The sequence below is a fragment of the Rhinopithecus bieti genome, unplaced genomic scaffold, assembly GCF_001698545.2.
Source record: "Rhinopithecus bieti isolate Rb0 unplaced genomic scaffold, ASM169854v2 scaffold_23898, whole genome shotgun sequence".
Lineage (NCBI taxonomy): Eukaryota > Metazoa > Chordata > Mammalia > Primates > Cercopithecidae > Rhinopithecus > Rhinopithecus bieti.
In genome coordinates, this window is record NW_016811065.1 from 298316 (window position 1) to 321788 (window position 23473).

General features: G+C 34.4%; 1 protein-coding gene across 6 annotated transcripts in view; it reads right to left on the minus strand.

The window, feature by feature from the left end:
• The window catches only part of WASHC3 (WASH complex subunit 3), a 47068-nt gene that overhangs the window by 8432 nt on the left and 15163 nt on the right, over positions 1-23473 (minus strand). For 4 of the 6 annotated variants that reach the window (XR_001889480.1, XM_017893467.1, XM_017893464.1 and 1 more), the window contains exons 4-6: positions 22888-22995; positions 18674-18784; positions 4868-4932 (exon numbers count right to left, since the gene is read on the minus strand). Coding sequence is in view for 5 of the 6 variants with exons in the window: in XM_017893467.1 (XP_017748956.1) it covers positions 4868-4932; positions 18674-18784; positions 22888-22995 (284 nt within the window). In the remaining variant the exon portion in view is untranslated. The remainder of the gene's footprint in view (positions 1-4867; positions 4933-18673; positions 18785-22887; positions 22996-23473) is intronic. The other 2 variants (XM_017893468.1, XM_017893465.1) reach the window with 1 other exon arrangement.

Consider the following 23473-nt stretch of genomic DNA (forward strand, 5'->3'; position numbering starts at 1 on the left):
TTTTGCTATTGGTCTTGGGATCCTTTATTTCCCAGCAACTCCTCTGCCACTTGCTTGCTAGCCACACACAGACCCACAACTGCTTTCTAACATCTCCTCTTTGATATATCTATTATCTCTCTCATTCTTATGATCAAGTTCTCTAAAAGTAGACCAATTACAATTTTTTGATATGGTTTGTCCTATACTTTCTAGCTAGTGTCTGGCAGCTAATGAATGAGGACTGGTAATTACATTAAATGGAGAACCTAGCTCAGCAAAAACTAACAAAATGGAAAGAGTAAAAACCCTATTTTTGGATGTCCAGTTGTGCAACTGAGGTCTAATCTATCCTCAACCAGCCAAAACTCAATCTTTAATCCACTATGCTGTTGTATAGCAGGAGGTAAAGATCCTCCTGGCAGATAAGGAATGATTTTAGAGGGCAGGAAAATCTGCTGGGCATGCCATGTAAAAAAAGTTTTCTTGCTTTCCAGTATCCTTTTGTTTAACAATAATAAATCCCCTCTTGTCTCAGGGATAAGTAGGCTAAGGTGGCTACTTTTATTTCTGGCAACCATAAGAGTGGTCATTCCACCGTCTGGGAGGATGGTATAAATGTTTTTTGGGTAGATATATCCAGGAGAAATGCCAACTGAGCTGGTTCTGTTCAAAGTCTGCACAATTATATGCTCTCTTTAGTCAAATCGATAAGCTGCACACTGCACCCTCCCACTAAGGTTAGGAGTGTGTTCAATTGAACTTCAATTTCAGAAATCTGTTCTTTAAAGCAAAGTTAACAATATAGGTTCTCAGTTTGAGAAAACAGAATATAATTTAAAAAGATAACTACTCTGTATATGTTAAATACGTCTTTGTTGAGAACATAATAGTATATAGGCAACTACAGGATTATAAACAAGTTGTTATCCAAAGCCTGATAAATCCATTGTCTAGAATTTGCTACATACTCCTCGATTAAAACATTCATAAATCACAACTAATATGTATTAAACATTTACTGCTTATCCAGAGCTGTGTGTGCTGAGTGCTTACATCATTATCTATCTAGTCTGAACAGCTCTATAAGGAGCGAACTCTTCTATTTCCCATTTTACTGATGATGAAACTGATGCACAGAGGTTCGGTAATCAGACCAGGGTTATACAACTAGAAAGTGGCAGGGTAGAATCTGAATACAAGTAAGCAGACCATCTCTAAAGTCGGCCTCATCCTGAGCCTCAACCATCATGAATTTCATGGCCTGCCGATGGGCAAGTCCAGAAGCTAGTCTGTTTATCCTAGAATTGTAAAAGTAGCAATTACTAGGTAACAATAGTAACGCTAGTTCAGGGACATAAATGTAAGAGTACAGAACAGGATGGGGTGAAACTTTTTTCTTTTTTTCTAAGCAAGAAAATCTAGGCAGTGATTGAAAGAATATTTAAGGCATGACTTAGCCACTGTATATTTCTGAATGTATTAACCTTTGGCCAAAGACCTATCAAATTTTTCCATTTTCCCTTAACTCTTTTGAGTATTTTGATGACAAATACTCTTTCACATATCTTTTATCTCACTGGTACTGAAACTAATTTTAGAAGCTAAACAGGACTAATTCTTGGTTATATATAAATGGTTGTCATTTTCAAAACTTTAATTTTAAAACAATCACTTAGAAGAATCAAATCCAATATTTACTTAGCAATTATCAGGCATTTTCTACAGTTTTATAGACTTTCTAAATTCTGTAATAGTCATTTTCCTAGGAAAATTGCTAGGATCTCTTCTCTCTTATCATGTAAATGTTTTGATTTAAAATTATGTACTCTTAGCTTCCAATTTTCATACAAATAAGCCAATCAAAAAGCAATTTTTTTTTTTTTTTTTTTTTTTGAGACGGAGTCTCGCTCTGTCGCCCAGGCTGGAGTACAGTGGCTGGTTCTCAGCTCACTGCAAGCTTCGCCTCCTGGGTTTATGCCATTCTCCTGCCTCAGCCTCCGAGTAGCTGGGACTACAGGCGCCCGCCACCTCGCCCGGCTAGTTTTTTGTATTTTTTAGTAGAGACGGGGTTTCACCGTGTTAGCCAGGATGGTCTCAATCTCCTGACCTCGTGATCCGCCCATCTCGGCCTCCAAAGTGCTGGGATTACAGGCTTGAGCCACCGCGCCCGGCCATAGCAATATATTTTCTGATCAGTATTTATTTCTATATTAACCTCAGTTTTGCCCTTTGCTCAGTGCAGACAGAGCTAGGCCATTTCTTCCAACAGTTGTATGAGTTTGTCTTACTACTTAAAGCTAATAAAAAATCAAGTGTATGTTTATACTTTAAAAGAAAAAAGAACACAGAACAATCTTTACTGAAAGTTCTTGGCTGAGGCTTAAAATGTACCTAAGATTCTAAATAAAAGTGTACTCTTCCCTTGGATGGCACATTTTCTTCTCTTTCATCATCTCATACTTTTCTCCTGAAGTGAGGCTCCGTAACTTTTATGTAAACATGATTCCAAAAGCACCATAATTCCTCTGTTAACACAGTAGTTGATTGCACTTATCATATCTAGCTAAATGCAGTTGAAACTGGGTTGCTAGTAATGGTGATAGGTTATAGTGAGTCATCCCCACTCCAACCAGTGCCCCTGGTGACTAATGGCATGTGCATATGAGGTAATGGGTCAGAATTCAGGCTCCAGGCTGTGGTTGAGGAGCAGCTTTTCTGTAAGACAATGTTAATTGTTACTGGAATTCTACCCTTAAACTTGGCACTACCTCACAACTGAATGTTTCTCAACATTTATAGACAACGAAATACCCTCAAACTGGCCAAGTGAGACACAAGGAAATGTTGAAGGGCCTGGGATCTTCCCCCATGGTAGTTACCTATGGAGTCTATCAGGTGGTGATACCTGATGGAGTCTTGAAGAATAATAGGTTAGCCAGGCCAGTAAGATGGGGGAAGGGAGTTCCACAGAGAGAAAGGAGAACATTTAAAGACACCAAAAGGGAATAGGAAAATGATACATTCAGAGAACTGCAGGTCGTTCACTATGGCTATATGAAATAGGCATATGTGAAAGAAACGCAAGAGAGGACGCTAGTGAGAGAATCTGCATCTTGATGATAAAAGCATTTCTATGCAATACTAAGATGTTAGACTACATGTTGAAGGCAGTGGAGGGTCACAGGAAGATGTGAAGCAAGAATGAAGTATGAAGAGATCCACTCAGGCTTTAGTGGATGGCTTGAAAGAGACCAGGAAAACCAATCAGTAGCTACTATAGTAATTCAGATGACAAATGATGAGGGCGTGAACTAAACAGCAATGGATATGGAGGTATACGGTGAGAGTGAGAGATATTAAAAATGAGAACACATAGTGATTGACTATGTGTTCTCATTTTCCTTACCCATATGTAGTGGGTAAGCAAGAAGACAGAATCAAGGATGATTATCAAGTTGCTAGTGCAGGTAGTTGGTTGAAGTAAAGGATTATGAAGTAGGTTTAGGCTGGGCAGGGGATGAAATGAAGCCAGTAGCAGGTAAAAGTCTTGGATATCCAGCACATGCTGATGCTTACAGGGTGCTAGTTTTCCATTTATTATATTTTCTCTAGAAAAAGATAATCATTTTAAAGGTAATTTTAGTTCTCTGTTATTATAGGAGGTCTAACTGTATTTCCAGAAGCAAAAGGAGGTCATAGTTAATGTTAAATATATTTACAACCTATATACTGCAATGAGTACCAAAATGGATTGAACCTATAGGTCTGATTCACATTAAAATATATATCACAATCCATCTGGCTTTCAATGTATGTGTCAGAAACAATTTCCAGAACAAATGCCAAATATCTCAGAGATCCTTCAGTTCAAGTTGCCAAGCTATGCCATTGTACTTGAACTGTTTGCTACTTGGACGTATACCAAATGTAGATATATGTTTGAAATTTATTCTTGTAGACTTTAAAAGAATTCATAAATTTCATATTTTGGCAGATAAAATATGAGACAAAGACTACTTCATAAAGTTTTACCACCAAAGTGTACACCTTTTCTTGGAGGACTGAGAGCCAAGAAAAATTCCAAAGTATACTCTGCTAGTACAGTAATGAATGGTTGGAGTGTGCAGCTAAATACATTGGGGTGAACTACAACCCCAAACTGGAAAGATTCTTTACAAGTACCTAGATACTTGCAAAACAGAAGTCTTCTGAAGAATCTATTACACTATATTTTATACAAGGTGAACTATGCAGCCAGATTTGCTTGGATGAAATAAATTGTTGTCAAATTTCTGAGCCACAATTTTTTTATCATTTCTCAAAAATGTTTTATAAAATTCACACAATAAGGGATTAAATACTTTCAGGTTAAAAAAACTCAAATTAGTATCTAGTTTCATAATAACCATTAACATAGACATAGGGAAACTTTAGCCTATTTATTTCTCAATCTGGCTTAACCTAGATTATAGCAGACTAAATTTCTTACACACTGAGATCTTAAATGAAATCATCTACCCCCTGTAGATAATAATCACCCCCCAACAAAAAAGGACAAACAAACAAACAAAAAACCAAGAGGTAGTACAAAAAGGAAACCAAACAAACAAAAAAAAAAACAACTGTCATTAAATTCCAGCTCCTTTGGATATCTAGAATCACTACTAATCTATTGAAACTGTTCCTAAAATGTGTAAAAGCTGGTTTTAGTAGAATAGGATATTTTTCTTTTTGGTAACATAACAGAGACACTATTTACAAAGATGATATCCTCAACCATAAAACACTGTAGGGATAAAAATATAGAGAATTTGAAATATTTTTATTATAACTGACAAATTCAATGTCCTGGCAATAATATAATTATATTAGAAGAATTACTTACTCAAGAAGATCTGGGTCTAGTCCTTCTGATATCATTTTGTTTCTTATTGCCATCACTGGTACACCCTAAGCAAAGGATATAAGATAATTTCATCATTAAAAATGCCTCCTTTATATGTCTACACATACCATCTAAAACAAGACCTTTAGATGCCTCATTATTTAAGAGTTCTTATTCTACTTTTAAATTAACATGTGCCTAGCACTTGAATAATCTAGTGAAGTACCCATTTTACATTGACCTAACAGAATTAGTCGTATCCAATACCACATAAGCCCAAACTACATCATTTGAGCTTATTCATTACTAATTCTGCTGTATAGAGAACAGAAATCATATTCTCATTCTTCTTATATCACCAAAAGAAAGAAAACATTACTCAAATGATTAAAATACCAGCTGAAGCGATACAATGAATAGTTAACAACATGAATAGGTATCTTTTCAAAGATTTCAGAGACTTCCGCTCTTAAGTATAGCTATATTAATGTTCTTTTAATAAGCAAACAGTTCAATTCCATTTGAACACTTTAGACACAAAAATCAAATCTAATTCAAGAACCTCCCTGGGACTATATTACACATCTTCCCAACACCGGTGCAAACACTAACTAATGACAAATTTAGAAGTATATACGTTACAAAAATAGTAAAAACACGTGAATCTCAGAATTCAGGTTAAGAATATGAAAACAGTAAGAAAAGAATATGACAGAAATAGACACATTTACTTGAAAAGGAAAGAGACTTGATGTATAATTAAACATTTATTCCAAGTTCACTTGGTGAAGCTCCAAGGGGAGAAGATGTAATCAGATCTCTGTCAACTCCCCTCTCTTCACACCATCCCCAAGGATAAGAAACACTTAACTGATGTGTTCAATTTGAGGGCCTTGATTCTATCTCCTTAAAGGACGCAGGGTCACGGCCTGGGACCCTCTCTCTCACCCCGTGTGGCATAAGAAGGAAAGTACACCCAGGCACACTCAGGAAAAAGCCCAGTCACCTCTCTCTTGCTGTTGTACACTTTTCCTTTATCATTAGCCAGTTGTGATGTTCATTTTTTTTACTTTTATTTTTAATTGCCAAATAATAATTATACATGTTTTTGTGAATAATGTGCTGTTTTGAAACATGTAGACATTGAAGAATGATCAAATTAGGCTATTTAGCATATCCATCACCTCAAATATTTATTCTTTGTGGTAGGAACTTTTAAACTCCTCTCCCATAGCTATCTTGAAATATACATCTTGAAGATGGGATAGAAGTTTGTCTAAAATGAAAAACACAAATACTTAGAAATATACACAAATCTTTATATAGCCTATCATACGTACACTTGTCTCAAACTTTTAAGTATATACTTGTCCAGATATACTCCTTCCCCTCCAAAATGCTGATTTTGTATTTCCCAATAAAATCTGAGTTTAAGTCCAGGCATGCGTATGTACAAACGTGAGAGCTAAATTTATTACAAATTTAATATGAAAAGTCTTCAAAGTTAAGGACACTATATATAACATAGTATCTTGTATCTCACAGATCTTGCCAAATTAAGTTAAATCATTAAATTTAATCCTCTTTTTTTAATCAGAAAATTTTATGTCAAAGAATTTAATTTTATTTACTTTTAAAAAAACTGTCCAGAAAAGATAGCTATAGAAAGAGTCATAATCACTTATTTTGGCTATGGAGGAGAAAATACCTACATCCCCTTTCACAGCCTGCTAGGTTAAATAAGGCTAGGAAAGCAGAGGCTTTGTTTTGAGTTTACAGGTTACTAAGAAGACTCTCATGAGAAGTAGCAAAGGCAAGGTGGTCATTTGCAGGCCCATTTATACACTTATCTTGGTAACTGTTGTGTTTTATCTTATAAATTAGTAAAATTTAGCTTATTAAGACTCAGGTAAAAATGAATACTTAAGTGCATTCTAAATATTACATGAATCAATATAAATAGCACCATCTTCGAATTCTCTTCAAAACCATACCTCTGAAAGCAATATTGTTCCATGAGGCAATTTTTAAGATATTCTGAAAAGTGCATTATAATAGGTTTCGAAGTCAAAGAAGGTGGAAGATAAGTTTAATGACCAAAAAAGAGAAAACAAAAGGAAAAGTCCACTTGCTAGGGGCATCCAATGTGAACAGACTGAAGTTTGGAATAAAGAAAACAAGAAATTAAAACTAACACCACTTTTGAATATATTATCTAAAACTAAGACTTGAATGAAACATATTTAAAAACAAAACATACTTAATACAAAATTAATTTTAATAGTAGAGGAGAAAGCTGATTACTTGAATGACATAGCTGGGAATTTAACTTGATAATTAAATGCCATTCAATTATTTACGGTAACGGGGTAAGTTAGGAGTTTGAAACATTCCACAAAAAAAATATGAGTGCTAGGAGAAAAAAGAGAAGAGAAGAGTTAATGTCATAGTTCTTTAAAAAGACCTCTTGGCTTCTATTAACTATGGTTTGATAGTATAAGGTCTTTCTACAGATTCAAGCATGTGATTTATTTATTATACTTTAGCATAATCCACAGGACATCACTGGAAAGGTTACATAAATAAGTTACAAAGCCAAGAAAAGAGAAGGGAGGAGAATGAGGTTGAAAAAAAATTTCCTAAAATATAGCAAAGAAAGTGTATATTGGGTGGAGGTGACGGGAAGCAATGGGTGGGAAGGGAGGAATGGGGAACAGAGAAGTTGGTAGAATTAGATAAGCCCTCTATTTGAACATTAGCTTCATGGAATTGATTATAGTATAAGAATAATAGAAACCTAAACCTGTAAGCTCCAAATGTGAACCTTAGTTTCTGGGGTCTGCTTACAGCAGAACAGCACAGATACACAAACAATTTGGTATTTTTAGTCATTTCTGTATATGCATATGGGTAAAGAAAAATATATACAATTGCTAATATCTTACTTGATTCTGAGACTTATTATCACTACCTTAATACAAATCTCATAAAGCTTGATAAAAAAGAATAATTTGGCCTGTGTTCCAAAGAATGCATTCCAAAGGGATTTGCTGTTGTTTCCAGTGACGTTGCTTAGAACATTTGTTGTTTTGCTATATTCTTCCTTAGAAGTCAAGTAACAGTCTGGTTTGTTAAACACCAAAAAGAAGTGTCCAATTTCTGATCGCCAACAGACAAAGCTACTGGTGGTCTAAGAAGGACAAGAAAGACCTCAAAACTGAAGTCTACTGAACTGTGGGATTTTTTTTGGCAAGTGAAAATGACAGTGTGTCCAACATAAGTAATGAAGAAGAGAGAAGGCAGCCATAAGTCTGATGTTCCAAAAAATCACGTCTGTATTTGCGTCACTGGAGAAAGTGTGTAAAGAAGCCACACTAATGAAATTATGATGGCAACACTAATAGTTAAATACTAGTTTCTTATATCACAAAAAACTGTTTGGAGGTTTACAGGCCTGTCAATATTTACATTTATTTCTTATTGTGTTAAAGAAAGTCAAACTACAAAATCCTTCTATAAACTTTAGGAAATTTTCCTAAAGTTTTAGATTAGAAGGGGAAAAAAAACTTCGTTCTCAATTTAAGATAAATGACTTTCCTTGTTTAAAATAACTAAAATCCTCCTTATATTTTAGAGTTTTCCTCTTAGTTTAAGAGTGTGAATTGTAACAATTCAGTTATGAAAGATGAAAAACATGAAGTTTTCTTCCCCACCTAAGGCAACAATAAAAAATAGATCTACTGAATACGTTGTTGGAAAAAGCTTTTTCTTTGCAGAGAGCGGGAACTAGTAGAATTTGAAAAAATGCTACAGGTCGTTAAAAGGCAGCCAGTCCCCCAGTCAGGGCCCTTTTACTTAAAATTTAATAAAATGGACTCAATCATATCTTTGCCTTCTGAATTTCAACAGTCTTATTAAAAAAATATTTTATTGAGGCTGGGCACAGTGGCTCACGCCTGTAATCCCAGCACTTTAGGAGGCTGAGGCGGAAGGATCACCTGAGGTCGGGAGTTCGAGACCAGCCTGACCAACATGGAGAAATCCCATCTACTAAAAATACAAAATTAGCTAGGCGTGGTGGTGCATGTCTGTAATCCCAGCTACTCAGGAGGCTGAGGCAGGAGAATGGCTTGAACCTGGAAGGCGGGGGTTGCGGTGAGTCAAGATCGCACCATTGCACTCCAGCTTGGACAACAAGAGTGAAACTCCATCTCAAAAAAAAAAAAAATTTACTGTATTTTATGAAATAAATTAGTTGGATGTACATTTAGGATAAAATTTTCAGATTAAATATTACATATAATGGATTATTGTTCACTGAACAAATCATAACACAAAAGAAAGCAAATGCTCAATGACCTTTTCTCTTCGAAGCTTTCAATGAAGGAATATCAATTAATTTAATTTTTTAACCACGTAAAATGCATATGGCTATCTAAAAAAATGGAAACTTTATTTCTAATGACCTACACAGATCTAGAAAATACTTGGTAAACAACTAGTTCCTGGAAACAAATTCTTCAAAAATGAACATTTTCACAGCAATTAAATGTCACTAAGGATGGCTATAAAAAATGTGATATTAGTATTAAAATATTCTCAGCTATATGATTATGATAACAGTGGTATCAGTGAAGAATAAACACATGAGAATTGAGGGAGGCATATATGATATTACCAAGTAGGTACTGACAATGACAACCATATAACTATTTAGTATCTGCCCACTACATGGCAAGTACTTCCTTCCATATTCTAGCTTTATCACGCATCAGAAAAAGCGAGAAATTTAAAACCTGAACTTAGCAGTATCATTGTTTACTGCTCTCTAACAAACATTTATAACAAGAAAATTTAAAAATACGCAAAAGGGCAAATACATAATACAAAGATTTATGTTTTGAAACAACATTAAATCTGTACACAGTACGACTGGTTCTAAGCTCCCTAACTTTCAAGGCAACATGGAGGGTTCAAAAGGCAGCTAAAATGATGGAAAAATCATAATCTGTAAAACTGGCATAATCATTCTTCACATATGATTTCCTTTGAGGTCAGTTCACTGACTTTAGCAGACAGCAATTTTTGTAATTTTTTGCCAGAAGTATGACAAAAGTTATCTTTCTCTAGGTCCTCTGTATACTGGGGCCATGGCAAAGCATAGGTAATACGGCAGGGGCTTCCAGTTGGTGGCTAACTGTCACAGTTTTCTGCTTAAGGGAAAGCTCTATCCAAACCTTCTTGCATTTGATATAAGCTAGAAAGTAGAAGAAGGAGGACAAATGTCAGAGGTCACTTGAATTTCATTGATCCCAACTCAAAATTACTACTCATATAGTCTACCATTTTGCTAAGCTTTGTTTCTTTCTTTTAGTTGTAGTCACACAGACCTGCCTAACTTATTTAGTTCATGGGAAGAATAAAATAGTTTTACTCAAAATTTTCAAAGTTGGCTAAATTATACAATTAATTAAACAGACAAATGTTCATCTGTATCTTTTCTTCATATTCATAAGTGTGGCAAATCAAAGTCATTGGACATGAAGCTTTATTTCTCAATGAACAGAATGAAGCTAAAACAACACAAAAGTTATTCCCCCATCCCACAAACCTTCATGTACTCAATAAATATTGAGCTTGATATTGATTCGTAAACCTTAGGTATCATAAAAGAAATGAAATATGTATTAATATTATACCTATAGTTAGAAAAAAATGAAAAAATAAATCACAGCTATTAAGCTAAATCTGTAACAGTGTTGTTCACAGCTATGATTATATATGAACCAGTAGCTCCTCCCTTTTGACTATACTTTGACCATATTGTTGATCACTGATGAGGAACTTACCTGGAGTTCTCTGAACCATGGAAAGCCACACTGGGGTCATATCCAAAAAATGTTTTAAAGACTTTAATTACTCTTACAATAACTACATCTTGTTTGTCATCTAAAGAACATGCTATTTCATGCTTGATTGGGTTTCACAAGGTCCAAAGTGCATAACTTCTTGATGAACATCTTTAATAATCATTTAGAGCCTCTTCATCCTTAGGTAATGGAAGTCACATTTCCTCAGGCCAACATTCACCGCTGGCAACGGATGCATCAGAACCACCAGAACCAAAGAGATTATTCAATTCACATTTTAAGCCAGCCAAAGAAAATAGAGTTTTAAAAAAAATCGAAGTGTCCAAGAGACTGTTTTGGCAAATACGGTTTCAAAAAATACAAGTCATTAGCTTCTTAATGTGGAAGTCGGACTTGCCCAATGCACAATTTATTACTGGCAAAGGATTCACCAAGATCTGCCAGTAAAGAGGGGAGAATTGTTGGAAAAGTGATCTATGTACACAATTCCAGTTAAGTTATAAAAGCAATATGTAATTTAGTAAAGGCTTGTGCTGCACTATTATGACAACAAACATTAAATCAAAATCAATTATCTGCCACATTTGGAATACAACAGTATTACTCACTGAAAAATCTTGTATAAAACTTGCTTAAAAAGGAAAAAAAAGTCAGAAAATGCCAGCAGGTGTTCCAGGAACATTCATTAGTAATGAGGTCCAAATTTGGGGATCAATTAATAGATCATAAATCTAAAAGGAATTTCAGATCTCATTTTATGTGTGAGGGAACTGAAGTCTTGAGCGGTGACATGACCTGATGTGATGGCAAAGCTAAGAAACTATACCATGTTGTATTTCAGAAGTACTGGGGAAAGATCTGGGTGTGCTCCTATGCAATGGAATTGTCTCCCAGAGAAAGAACAACTTTTCTTTCATTGTTTTAATCTAATCATTGTTTTATCTCTCAGAGGGTAGTAATCCAGAAGTGATGGAAAAGGCATGGAGACCAAAAGTAAGGTATTACTTATTACTCTGTCAACTGGTACTTGTGATTAGTGAAGGACTGTGTTGGTTTTTGTTCAAAGGAGTTTATATTAATTAAATAGTTTTCATTATCTAGACTGTAAAATAGATTTACAGGTATATGGCAAGTGAAGCAAGGCATATAGAAAAGCAAGGCATTCCAGGAGATAGTTAGTTCCCAGGAAGAGGAAGTTTTCACTGCAGTTTAGGGAGGAACCCAAAGGGGACTGTAGTTCATCCTCATATCCAGGAAGCCTTAACATCAGGAAAATCTGTTTTGTAACCCACAAGACTTTCTGCCATATCTGAAGTGAATGATCACATCAGAAGTCTGCAAAATAAAGCTTTCTATACTACAGAAGAAGCTGAAAGGGCTTGAAAAACACGATTCTGTCATATTACAGAAGACAAAATCGTTCTAAATAATAATTCAAAAACTAGGAGAAATGGTTAAAAGATTGTTGAGGAGCTATGTATCAAGATGATACTGAGTGGAAGTATATTACACTTTGGAAAAAGAAACACAGTATAATTGGAATAGAGGTATAAGACTCTTCTTATGGGGCAGTAACTCATATTTTTAAATGACAAGAATATAAAGGCAACTGAAAAAGAGACAAATCCTATTATTACCCTTTCACAAGGTGAAAGAACTTGTGGCACTGTTAATTCCCTTTTGAATGTATAGAGATGGTTATTTTTAGGATCTTAGGATCAGAAATTGTTGGTATAAAGGATTAGATATTGTTGGTATAAATATAGTTTTTTTTTCAGAAACAGTTTTTGTTTGAGTTTTTTTTTTTTTTTTTTGAGACTATGCTATCTTCCTTTGTGTTAATATAAACAATTCCCTAAAAGCTGAGATGTAGGCTTCTAAAACTGTTTCTATAACCTGTAGTCATGTGTACAGTGGATGTAAACTACTCAAGGTTATACTAATAGACAAATTAAAACTCATTTAAAGAATTATGTTGTTATCGGTCTTTCTCTGCATTAAGAACTAAAACTGAATTTTGAGTGGTGGGTAAGCAAACGCTAGTCACCCCTAAAGTTGAGAAAAATTGGGTATTTTAATGCAAATCTAAAATCTTGTTGGGAAAGTGAAACACTTTCCAGTATGATAAGGTAGTCTGTAATGAAGTCACCCTCTAGAATTAGCTGGGGTTAGGCTCCTCCTTATAGCCAGTGGTCAAATTTGCTTTTCTATCTATATCCCTGTTTGTTCTCAGCTATACTCAAAGAACTGAACCACATTTTCAGAGCGAACAACCGATTAGAAGACAAACACAGAAAATAGGAAGGCATATCACCATCCTGAGGTATAGAGATACAAAGCTATCTGTATTCTTTCCACGTCAATGACAGAAAATGAATGGCTCAGTGGTACAAATTATAATAGGTTTCTAATGATTGTTCTTCACTCCACTTCTCTGAGGCATTTTCTAAAGCAAAGTGGTACTGTTATCTGCTCTCCCAGTTAAAAGTTATAGTTTGGTAACGGAATGGATATAGGAAACACAACTAGGTACGCAGATACTGCTGAAGAATAATATTTTAGGTGATAACTTATGACATTAGAATGACTGTACTCTTGGAAAAGTGCTAAGTGGTTTGGAAGAACCAACAGATTATGTTCAGCAATACCCACAGGTATGTTCAAGAAGCTTTACACTGAAATCAAAAGATTAAAAAATCCTCAATTAAAGTTTTAAGACTAGAGCTATGAATAACAACAATATAATGGGGAAAAAACAGTAGAAGAACTGCCAGGAAATTATTAGGAGGAATATGTAAACAGCAAACAAATCCAACAGCCTAAAAAAAAAAAAAAGTGTCTGTGTGTGTGTGTGTAAATAGAGCAAATCAGAAATTTCAAAATAAGTAAATCTTGGGAACTGCCAACACTTAATGGGAAGAAACTTGTGTATGAGAACTGGCATTTCAAAGAAACGTCTTACAATGTTTTCCAGCAGAAAGAGGACAATAACCACAAATCAAAATATAAACACATATATGGAAATTCTTGAACATGAGATAAAGAAACTCCTAAGTGAGGTTAAAAGAAGGCAAAAATTTTATCAGATGGAGCATACTTTTTGGCTACCTAGCCAGGTGGAAGATTTAGATAAGGCTTTCTTAAAATTAAAACGCTGTAAACAAGCAGAAAGATCCAGACACGATGGGGGGCTATTATCCATCTACAGGTACTAGAAGCTTAATTTTGCCTATATTAGAATATCCGATAAATTCCTAAGTTGCCTCACTGAAAATTTAATTCCTCAATAGATAAAGGGAGCAATGAGGCAAACATGCAACTATTTGTGCCTAAGTTTGAACAAAAAGGCCAAAATAAATGATAATGAAGAAGGGACAGGAATTCTGGTAGTAATCATGCCAAGGAAAGAAAATTCCTGGGCATTATCAAATGTGTGGCCTACATCTGTTGTTGGAAATTTTGACAGTCACTCATGATATACTTAGAAAACAGAAGAAGGAGTGAATTGATAGATGGCTCAATAATCATAATCCAAAAAATAATGATTGGCAGATTCATGTCAACCTTGAGGAAGACCTCTGCTGGGTCTATTCTTGTTATGGTCCTGAGAAACATTTTAAATTGATAACTTGAAGAAATGAGAGCATATTTATACATATCCAGGGAGCACAAAGTGAGGAAGGAGAGATCATATGCAGGATTACATATAGAGTCCATTAACAAATATTGATTGAGCACCTTTATGGGTAAGGTGTTAAAATGAATACATGGATTAATCAAGATACCATTCTTCCTCTCATGATTCCATTTTCAAATGGAGATATAAAAATATGTACAGATAATCATAAAACAAAGTATTAAGTGACAAACTCCAGAAAGAATACCGGTAAAGTCATTGGACAAGTCAACAAAAGGAGCTATTACTTCTATCTAGCTTTATGTGTGTTGGTGGGTTTAGAATCTGGAATGATTTAGTGGACACAATCATAGGAACATGTTAGATAATAGAATTTGGACATGTAATAATAAAGAGAAGGATAATCTAGATTCAGAGAAGGAAAAGCATGGCGCTTACATAGGGAACAGTTTGTGGTTTTGCCTGATTGAAGAATGGAATTCAGGGCCGGGCACGGTGGCTCACTCCTGTAATCCCAACACTTTGGGAGGCTGAGGCGGATCACCTGAGGTCAGGAGTTCAACACCAGCCTGGCCAACATGGCGAAACCCCGTCTCTACTAAAAATACAAAAATTAGCTGGGTGTGGTGGTGGGCACCTGTAATCCCAGCTACTCAGGAGGCTGAGGCAGAAGAACTGCTTGAACCTGGGGGCAGAGGTTGCAGTGAGCCGTGATCATGCCCCTGTGCTCCAGCCTGGGCGACAACAGCAAGACTCCGTCTCAAAAAACAAAACAAAACAAAACAAAAAAAAAAAAAAGAAATTCAGGACAGGGAACAATAGGAAATAAAAGTTGGGTAATAAGGTTCTGGGATGCAGGTTGGCACAATAAACTAAAAACAATAAAATTAAATTTAACTTGGATGAACTTCTAGTTTTAGGATGGCAGTTTGATGTAGCTCCCCCCTTTCTTCTTGAAAATCACCCCTAAACAATTTGAAACAGAATATGACCTCCAGCTTTAATGACTAAGAGGCATATATGAACCAATTACATAAAAATTAAGAGCAGATAGAAGAATGATTGATGACTTAGCAGAGCAAAAGGTCAAGTCCATGTGCCTGACGAAGGACATGCCAGGAAGAAGCAGCACTTCCAGAATGCTGAAAATGCTTAGGAAATAGAATATATCCTCACCAAAGACAGAAAGGAGACAAAGGGCTAAAAACAGAAAAGTTTGTCTTAAATCAGAAACAGTCTGAGGCAGAAGAAATTGAACCCCTAATCATACCCAGTGACATCAAGCAAAAAGGATAGGCTGGAGTTAAGTGCCAAGTACTGCTAGAAAGTTTAGGTTTTTAAAAAATAAAACAATTATTTATTTTCTTAAACGCTTTTAAGTTTAAAAAATGTAAATGATATTAAGACATAGTTTAAAATGTTTTTAAGGAATCCTTAATCAGGGTTTTTTTTTTTTTTTTTCCAAAATACATATGCTCTATGTATCAAGTACCAATTTTAGAGATTCTAATTTTGTAGGGTAGGGCCCAGGAACTTATATTTTGGAAGTTTATCAAACTACTGAGCTAGTATGAACAAGGAATCTATCACCTAAATCTATCAAAAGGTGAAATGGTATGGACAAATTATAAGCATTTTCATTCACAGGACTACGTACAAGGTATTGTTGCAGGAATGAGGAATAGTGTAGTACACAAAAAAATTTCCTCTCCTTTTGGAGTTTATAATTTTGTAGGGAAGAGAGAGAGAGTAAATATATAAAATATGTAGAATGCTGGAAGTCGATAAGAAGAAAAATACAGCAGAGAAGGGGTAAAGGGAATTAGGTAAGAGGACACTGCAATTTAAAACAGGGTGGCCAAGGAAGGCTGTACTTAGAAGGTAATATTTTTGAATACAGATTTGAAGGAGGTCAGGGAGCAAACCATGAAGGTATCTGGGGAAAAGTGTTTCAGGCCGAGAGAATAGCTGAAGCAAAGGCCCCAAGACAGGGGCTGCCAATGTATTTTATTCAAGGGACATAAACGAGGCCAGTAGAGCTGGAGAAGAGTGAGAGAGGATATGAGATCATAAAGGTAACAGAGGAGCTAAACTGTATAGGATTTCATGGGCCTGTGGAGGATCTTGGCTCTTATTCCTATGAGGTGATAAGACATATGATTAAAAAAGTAAATATTTAAAGGGTCATTTATTTGTTGTTGTTTTTTTTTTTTTTTAGACAGAGTTTTACTCTTGTTGCCCAGGCTGGAGTACAGTGGCATGATCTCGGCTCATTGCAACCTTCACCTCCTGGGTTCAAGCTATTCTCCTGCCTCAGCCTCCCGAGTAGCTGGGATTACAGGCATGTGCCACCATGTCCAGCTAATTTTGTATTTTCAGTAGAGACAAGGTTTCTTCATGTTGGTCAGGTTGGTCTCAAACTCCCGACCTCAGATGATCTGCTTGCCTTGGCCTCCCAAAGTGCTGGAATTACAGGAGTGAGCCACCGTGCCCAGCCTGGGTCATTTATTTTATATGTATATTTATGACTGAAAAGCAATCAAACTTGTTCATGTAATTAATAACAAAAATAAAAATTGCAAGTGGTATCTGGAAACCTTAGCTGGCTAAATAAATCTAGACAGTACCTAATATAGTAGCTTAGCTTAAATTAAGTGTTTGATAAATATTTGTGAAATAAACAGATGGTGGATTTATAATGAAAAAAGAAAAAGAGTTTTTGAAGTTCTTGTAAAATTGAAGGCAATATATCAAGAATTTAACAATTATCCTAAATGCAGCCTTCATAAAAGATTTCAGGGCATTTTTTACGGAGTATCATCTAATAGATTTTCCTATTTCTTATTTTATATAGGTTTGGCAAGAAGGGGCTAATATAAAAAAATCTTTCAGAGTCATTTTGAAGTGTCTCCCTTTTGTTTAAAAGAGTGAAACAGTTTTTTTTTTTTTGTTTTTGTTTTTGTTTTTTAACAAGTCTATCTTTTAAGCTTTAGGTTTTCTGGGTTCTAGTTTTAAAATTGTGTTCATCATGATTCAATTAAATGGCTTTGTTTTATTCTTGTTAATTAAAAAACTTCATCTATTTTCACCCCAAGTTTGGGTTTCATTTTTTTTTTTTCTAAATGACCGCAATATCTGAGCTCTAGGCTTCAGGAAAAGGAACTGTGGAAGGAAAAAATCCACTTCTGATAACTAAGGGAAAAGTGCAGCTTCCAATAAGAGAGGCCAATCTACTCTTTCTGGTTGTCAGAATTTGCTTTTAAATTACTAGGTATAAACTATCCCATGGACAGCCAAAAACAAAAACTCGTCCTTTCAGTATTAGATATCTCTGCCTCTTTTGCTTGGTAATAGAATTCTTACAAAAGCATTATTATTATTATTATTATTATTATTATTATTATTTTTGACACAGGGTCTCTCTCTGTCACCTACACTGAAGTACAGTGGCACAATCATTGAGGTAAGCCAGTGCACCCTTGAACTCCTGGGCTCAAGCAATCCTCCCACCTCAGCCTCTTGAGTAGCTGGGACTACCAGGTGCATGCCATCATACGGAGTTTTTTTGTTTTTTTGTTTTTAAATGTAGAGGTAGGGGGTTTTGCTTTGTTGCCCAGGCTGGTCTCAAACTCCTGTCTTCAAGTCATCCTCCCACCTCAGCCTCCTAAAGTGCTAGGATTACAGGTGTGTGTCACTGCGCCAGGCTTTAACTGTTTGATTAATAGAAAAATGAGGGACAACTAACTCCTTCAACTATTGAAATAGTTTCTAAAGGAATAAAAAATGTTAACTTCCGCTATTACAGACAACTGCAGATATTTTTGGTACCATACCATGTTATGATTTCTCAGGAAAAATATGAATTCTGAAGTCATATAATATCAAAAGCATTACCTTACATGGCCAAGAGATCATTGATAGATGAACATAAAAATTTTAAAAAATATTATTTGTGCTAATATATGGAGATTAAGATAGAATCAACTGATTTACCAAATGAATAGTCTACTTTCATTACTTTCTGTATCTAAGATTTGCATTGATAACTTTGTGTAATGCAAAAAAAATTTATATAAATCTATATTAAACTATGTTAAAGTGTGGGATCGATTCTAATTACAAAGATTTGACTTCTTTTTTTTTTTAAATCAGAGAGTTAACATAGGAAGTAAGAGAATAGAAAACTTGGTTACTTGGTTTAGCAGTTTTCTCAAATTGAAAAAAATAACAGTAAAACCTCCAGGGTTAAGAATTTCAAATGAGGCTGCTACACAAAGAAGACAGACCAAATTAGCTTACCACTTGAACCATTTTGAGATATCTGGCATATCTTGGATCCTTGGCTACAGTTAAGATATTTTCTGCTGATACTTCACTTTCCTGTAGTCCAGAGTCTTGTGTACTGCTCTGCTGTAGAGAGTATTTTGTGTAAATCTTTAGACAATTTACAAAAGGGGTCCATCATGTTACTTAAAAGGAATGCTTCTTTCCATAATTCTAAGGCAATAAATTGCAGAAAAAAAAGCATCTCCCCAAATTTAAATACCAATAATTTAATTATGAGATATGTTTCCAAATATCTACAAATATTTAAATATCACTTCAGAGGAGGTTACACTTCAACACTATATTGGTTCCTATATTTATGCATTAAAATAAAATTCTACTTTACTTGTCCTCAGAGTGCTGATACAAAGCATGAATTATATATAGGTGGTTATACTATTTTAACAAAAGTTTTAAGAAAGCTAATAAAACTATAAATTGTTTATAAATTAATAATAAATTTATTGAGATAATGATGAATTGATTTCCTAGGTATCTATAACCTACCTAATTGAGCCCTTTATTTAGTAAATCATTTTATTCTAAGTGGACATGGCTCTTCCAACTTTTTAGAAAGCAATTTTTGGAGAAGTTGTAGAAGAGAAGCCAGTTTGTCAGACAAAATTATCTGGTTTTATATATTTCAGCTACTGATGGAACTATTAATGGTAACATTGTCTACAGAGTGGTTAAAAGTCATACTAAATACAACTTACAATAAAGAATCTTGGGGAATGGTTTTTTTAGATAAAAATGCTATTGTTATACAGGCAGTCTTCACTTTGCATGGTACCATGTTACTGAAACTTGTGCATATCAGAACCATATCCTTGCTTAAATGCAAAACTAGAACTGCCTGTATACAGTACTTGATTTTCTATCAAACCAAACATTTAGAAAAGCTTACTTTTGTGAATCTCTCTCATTATCTGTATATAAGCATTAAGAAGAATTTCCTTAGAAGAAATCAATTTTATGTCTATTGTTCATGCTGAAATGTAGATAAATCAATATCTTTATATCTTCACAGTTCTTAGACTATGAATGTGAATTACATATTGAAATTTTTTTCTCAGATAATTCAAACATAAATTAAATCTGTCGAAAACTCCAAAGCAAATAAAACATCCAAAAATCCTTTAGGTTTCTTCTGTTATATGATATTGCTAAGTTTTACAAAAGTTGGTGTGTGTGTGTGTGTGTGTGTGTGTGTATATATATATTAATCTATAATATACATAAATACAAAAATTCCAAAACACTGTTAATTAAATAAAAAATTAAAACAATAACCAAGTATTTTTTTTTTAACAATTTATGGAAATTAAACTCACATAATAGCAACATGGTGCAAATGAGAACTATATCCTGGCCAGATATCAACTCTCAGTCGTTAACTTTTGCCTAATAACCAAGACCTCAACAAGGTTTAATTATGAAATGTATTACACCTTTGCTATTTGAATGATCCATTAAATCCTCTATCATATCTCTCAACTGTCCTTCATTTATTCTCAAATCAAACTCACTCTGCACAATTGGATATTCTATTATGAATAATGATGAAATCTGAACCATGAAATTAAAGTTGCAGAAAAATCAGTACACAAACTTTGGGTCTTTGACTCATGTATAGATTAGAGAGAGTGATAAATAGATGATTTTTTTTTAAAGTGCACTATTCCCCTTTATCTGATAATTAAGTGAACTATAATGTCAATGAAAACTCTGGATTAAGCAATACTTAAGCCCACTTCAAAATATTTTGTATAAAATGTACCAGTTGATAACAACGAAGAAATGAGAAGTTGATGTGAATATTAAGAACATGCTGAGCAGTTATTTTATTAAGCTAATCAACACACAACTTTATCACAGTATTTCAAACTTTGGAAGCCAAAAGAACTTCATAAACCCTCTAAATAAATACATAAACATTTTAAAATAAAACTGCCAGAGATATACCAGGTTATTCTGAATTTGCAAAGCAAATTAAGAAATTCAGCTGTGATTACTGGTAATCAATTTTTTGGGACATTAAATATGTGAGGACCAACACAACTGCATAAAAATTTTAAAGGGCATATTATAGGTGGCATTCATAATAGCACCTGGAAAAATTAATAATCAAAGTTAGACAGGTATACTTAAAAATATTATAGAAATATATGACTGCTCTATCCACCACATAATAACTAGTGGAAATATTTTCTTGATATTTTTTATAGATGCTTTGTTTTAGAAAGAGGATAGTCATATTTAATTGAGAGAATATAAAGTTAAACTCCTCTATAACATCTGGATATCCTCTTGCATTTTATATATTTGAGTGGCCAGGATAATGAAATTTGCTATATTAAATGGATGTTAAATTTTATAATATCTAATTAAGTAAATGATCATCTAATTTATTACCCAAATATATACTATATTCTAAATATATGGCTTTTCCTACAGGGCCTCACACCACACATCCTCAATATGTTTAATAAATTGAACACAGGTACTGAAAACAGAGTAGTGTAGTGTAGTATAGTGTAGTGTAGCAGGTAAGTGCTAGGGCTCTTGGCATCAGACTGTCTGGGTTAAAATTCTAACTCTTACATTACTTTTCGACCTTCAGCAAGTTACTTAACCTCTATATACCTCATTTGACCCATCTATAAAGTAAGATTGATAATATGGTGCTTATATTATAGGGCTGTTGTAAAGATTAAATTAGTTTATGAAAGGCACTTAGAAACGTGCATGCCTTGGTACAGAAAGCACTCTTGAAGTGTTAGCTGTTATCATCATTGTCAACATCATCGTGATCTAAAAAATATCCTGTGAAAAGTGCCTCCAGGTACAAAGGCAGAATTCCATTATAAGTCTATTTGTTTTATTTGCTTATTATTACTTTGGTAGGCCACCACTTTGATAATTATTTTGTTTTAGATTTTAATACCTCGCTGAGATACACTAGAGATCGTTCTCAAAAAACAAATAATTTTATTTTTTGAAATAAAAGTAATAGAAAATTGAAATTCATACAGAAGCATAAGTAAATGTTAAGATCTAAGAGCCAAATGTAAAGTATAGCTTTTATTAGGATGCTGATTCAAACGAATCAACTTCAGAAACACAGTTTTTAGACAACTGGTATTTCTAAGATCAGTAGCTCTCAAATTTTAAGAGCCTACAGATCACCTAGGGGTCTTGTTAAAATGTAGATTCTCAGCAGTTTTGGGGTGGAGCCTGAGATGCTTCATTCTAACAAGCTGCCAGGTGATGCCCATGTGGGTTGGTCCATGGGGTGTACTTGAGTAACAAGGGGTTAGACAATACCAGCGAATGTTCATTTATTTTTATTTTTTTTATTTTTGAGGCAGGGTCTTGCGCTGTCACCTAGGCTGGAGTGCAGTAGTGCAATCTCAGTTCACTGCAACCTCTGCCTCGTGAGCTCAAGTGAGCCCCTCACCTCAGCCTCCTGAGTAGCTGAGACCACAGGTGCGTGCCACCACACCTGGCTAATTTTTGTATTTTTAGTGGAGACAGAGTTTTACCATGTTGCCCAGGCTGATCTCAAACTCCTGAGCTCAAGCAATCCACCTGCCTCAGCCTCCCAAAGTGCTAGGATTACAGGCATGAAAGACTGCACCTGGCCAATTATTGTTAATTACATTGTATATGATAAAGGCATTTATATAAGAAAAATGTTACAAAAGAACATGTCAAAACTTTTCAGAGATGCTCAAAAATTTATGCAGGGGTGAGATGATAAGATGTCTGGGATTAATTTCAGCACGTGACCAAGAAAATAGATAAAGCAATTGTGACAAATCATAACTGGTGAATTCAGGTCTATTTTTATGTTTAAACATTTTACAATAAAACATTTTAAAAGTACATTTCTTATAAGAACTTAGAAAAAATTCTAATTATTTTGAAGAAAATAATTATTTGAAGATTTTTCCTAGTCCTATATAGACTGATTTTCTTTTTTATAGGCAAAGAAAGTATTAACTTAAGGAAGCCCTTCAAAATAACACAGCTAATTTGTTTTTCCCAAACTTCATTTTCTATGTTAAGGTTTTAAAATTTTACTATTAGAAGTTTTACATTTTTATTTTTCTTCCTTCCAACCTGCTGCTTAAGACTATCAGTTTCAACCAAAAACATCTGCTCATTTCTTAGAACTCACTTACCTGTGGTTGCTCTGAAGTGGCTTCAGGATGTGCTCCATTTGTGACACTGGTGACATTTAAAGGAGATACTTCAACTGTGACATCATCTAGGCCTGGGATAGATGACAACTGAAAAAAGATGAAAAGAAAATTGGTATTGAAATATGAAGATAGTACCTGCATAAACACTATAAGTTTCTAGGTTTGTATATTTTTAATAGCTGTCTTAAGTTTTAAGGCTATACAAATAGGTTCATAATATCTTGTCTTTAATTTTCCATGTCATAAACTAAAAGTGAAAGACAGTCACAAATTATTTTGAAGAACTTCTCAAAAATCTAATTTAGTTTATATAACCATTATTTTCAAAAGACAGGCAATCCTAGTGTAACAACTGAGAGCTGGTCTTTGAAGTCAGACTGTCTAGGTTTAACTTTTAGCTCTACCACTCACAAGCTGTGTGATCTTGTGCAAATCTCCCTATGTCTCAATTATCTCACCTATAGAGATAAGAAAATGTACCTAGAAAAGTTGTTGTAAAAATATTTCTATTAATAATACTTTGAAATAAAAGGGCTTTGTGCAAATTTTGAGTTTCAATTATCTA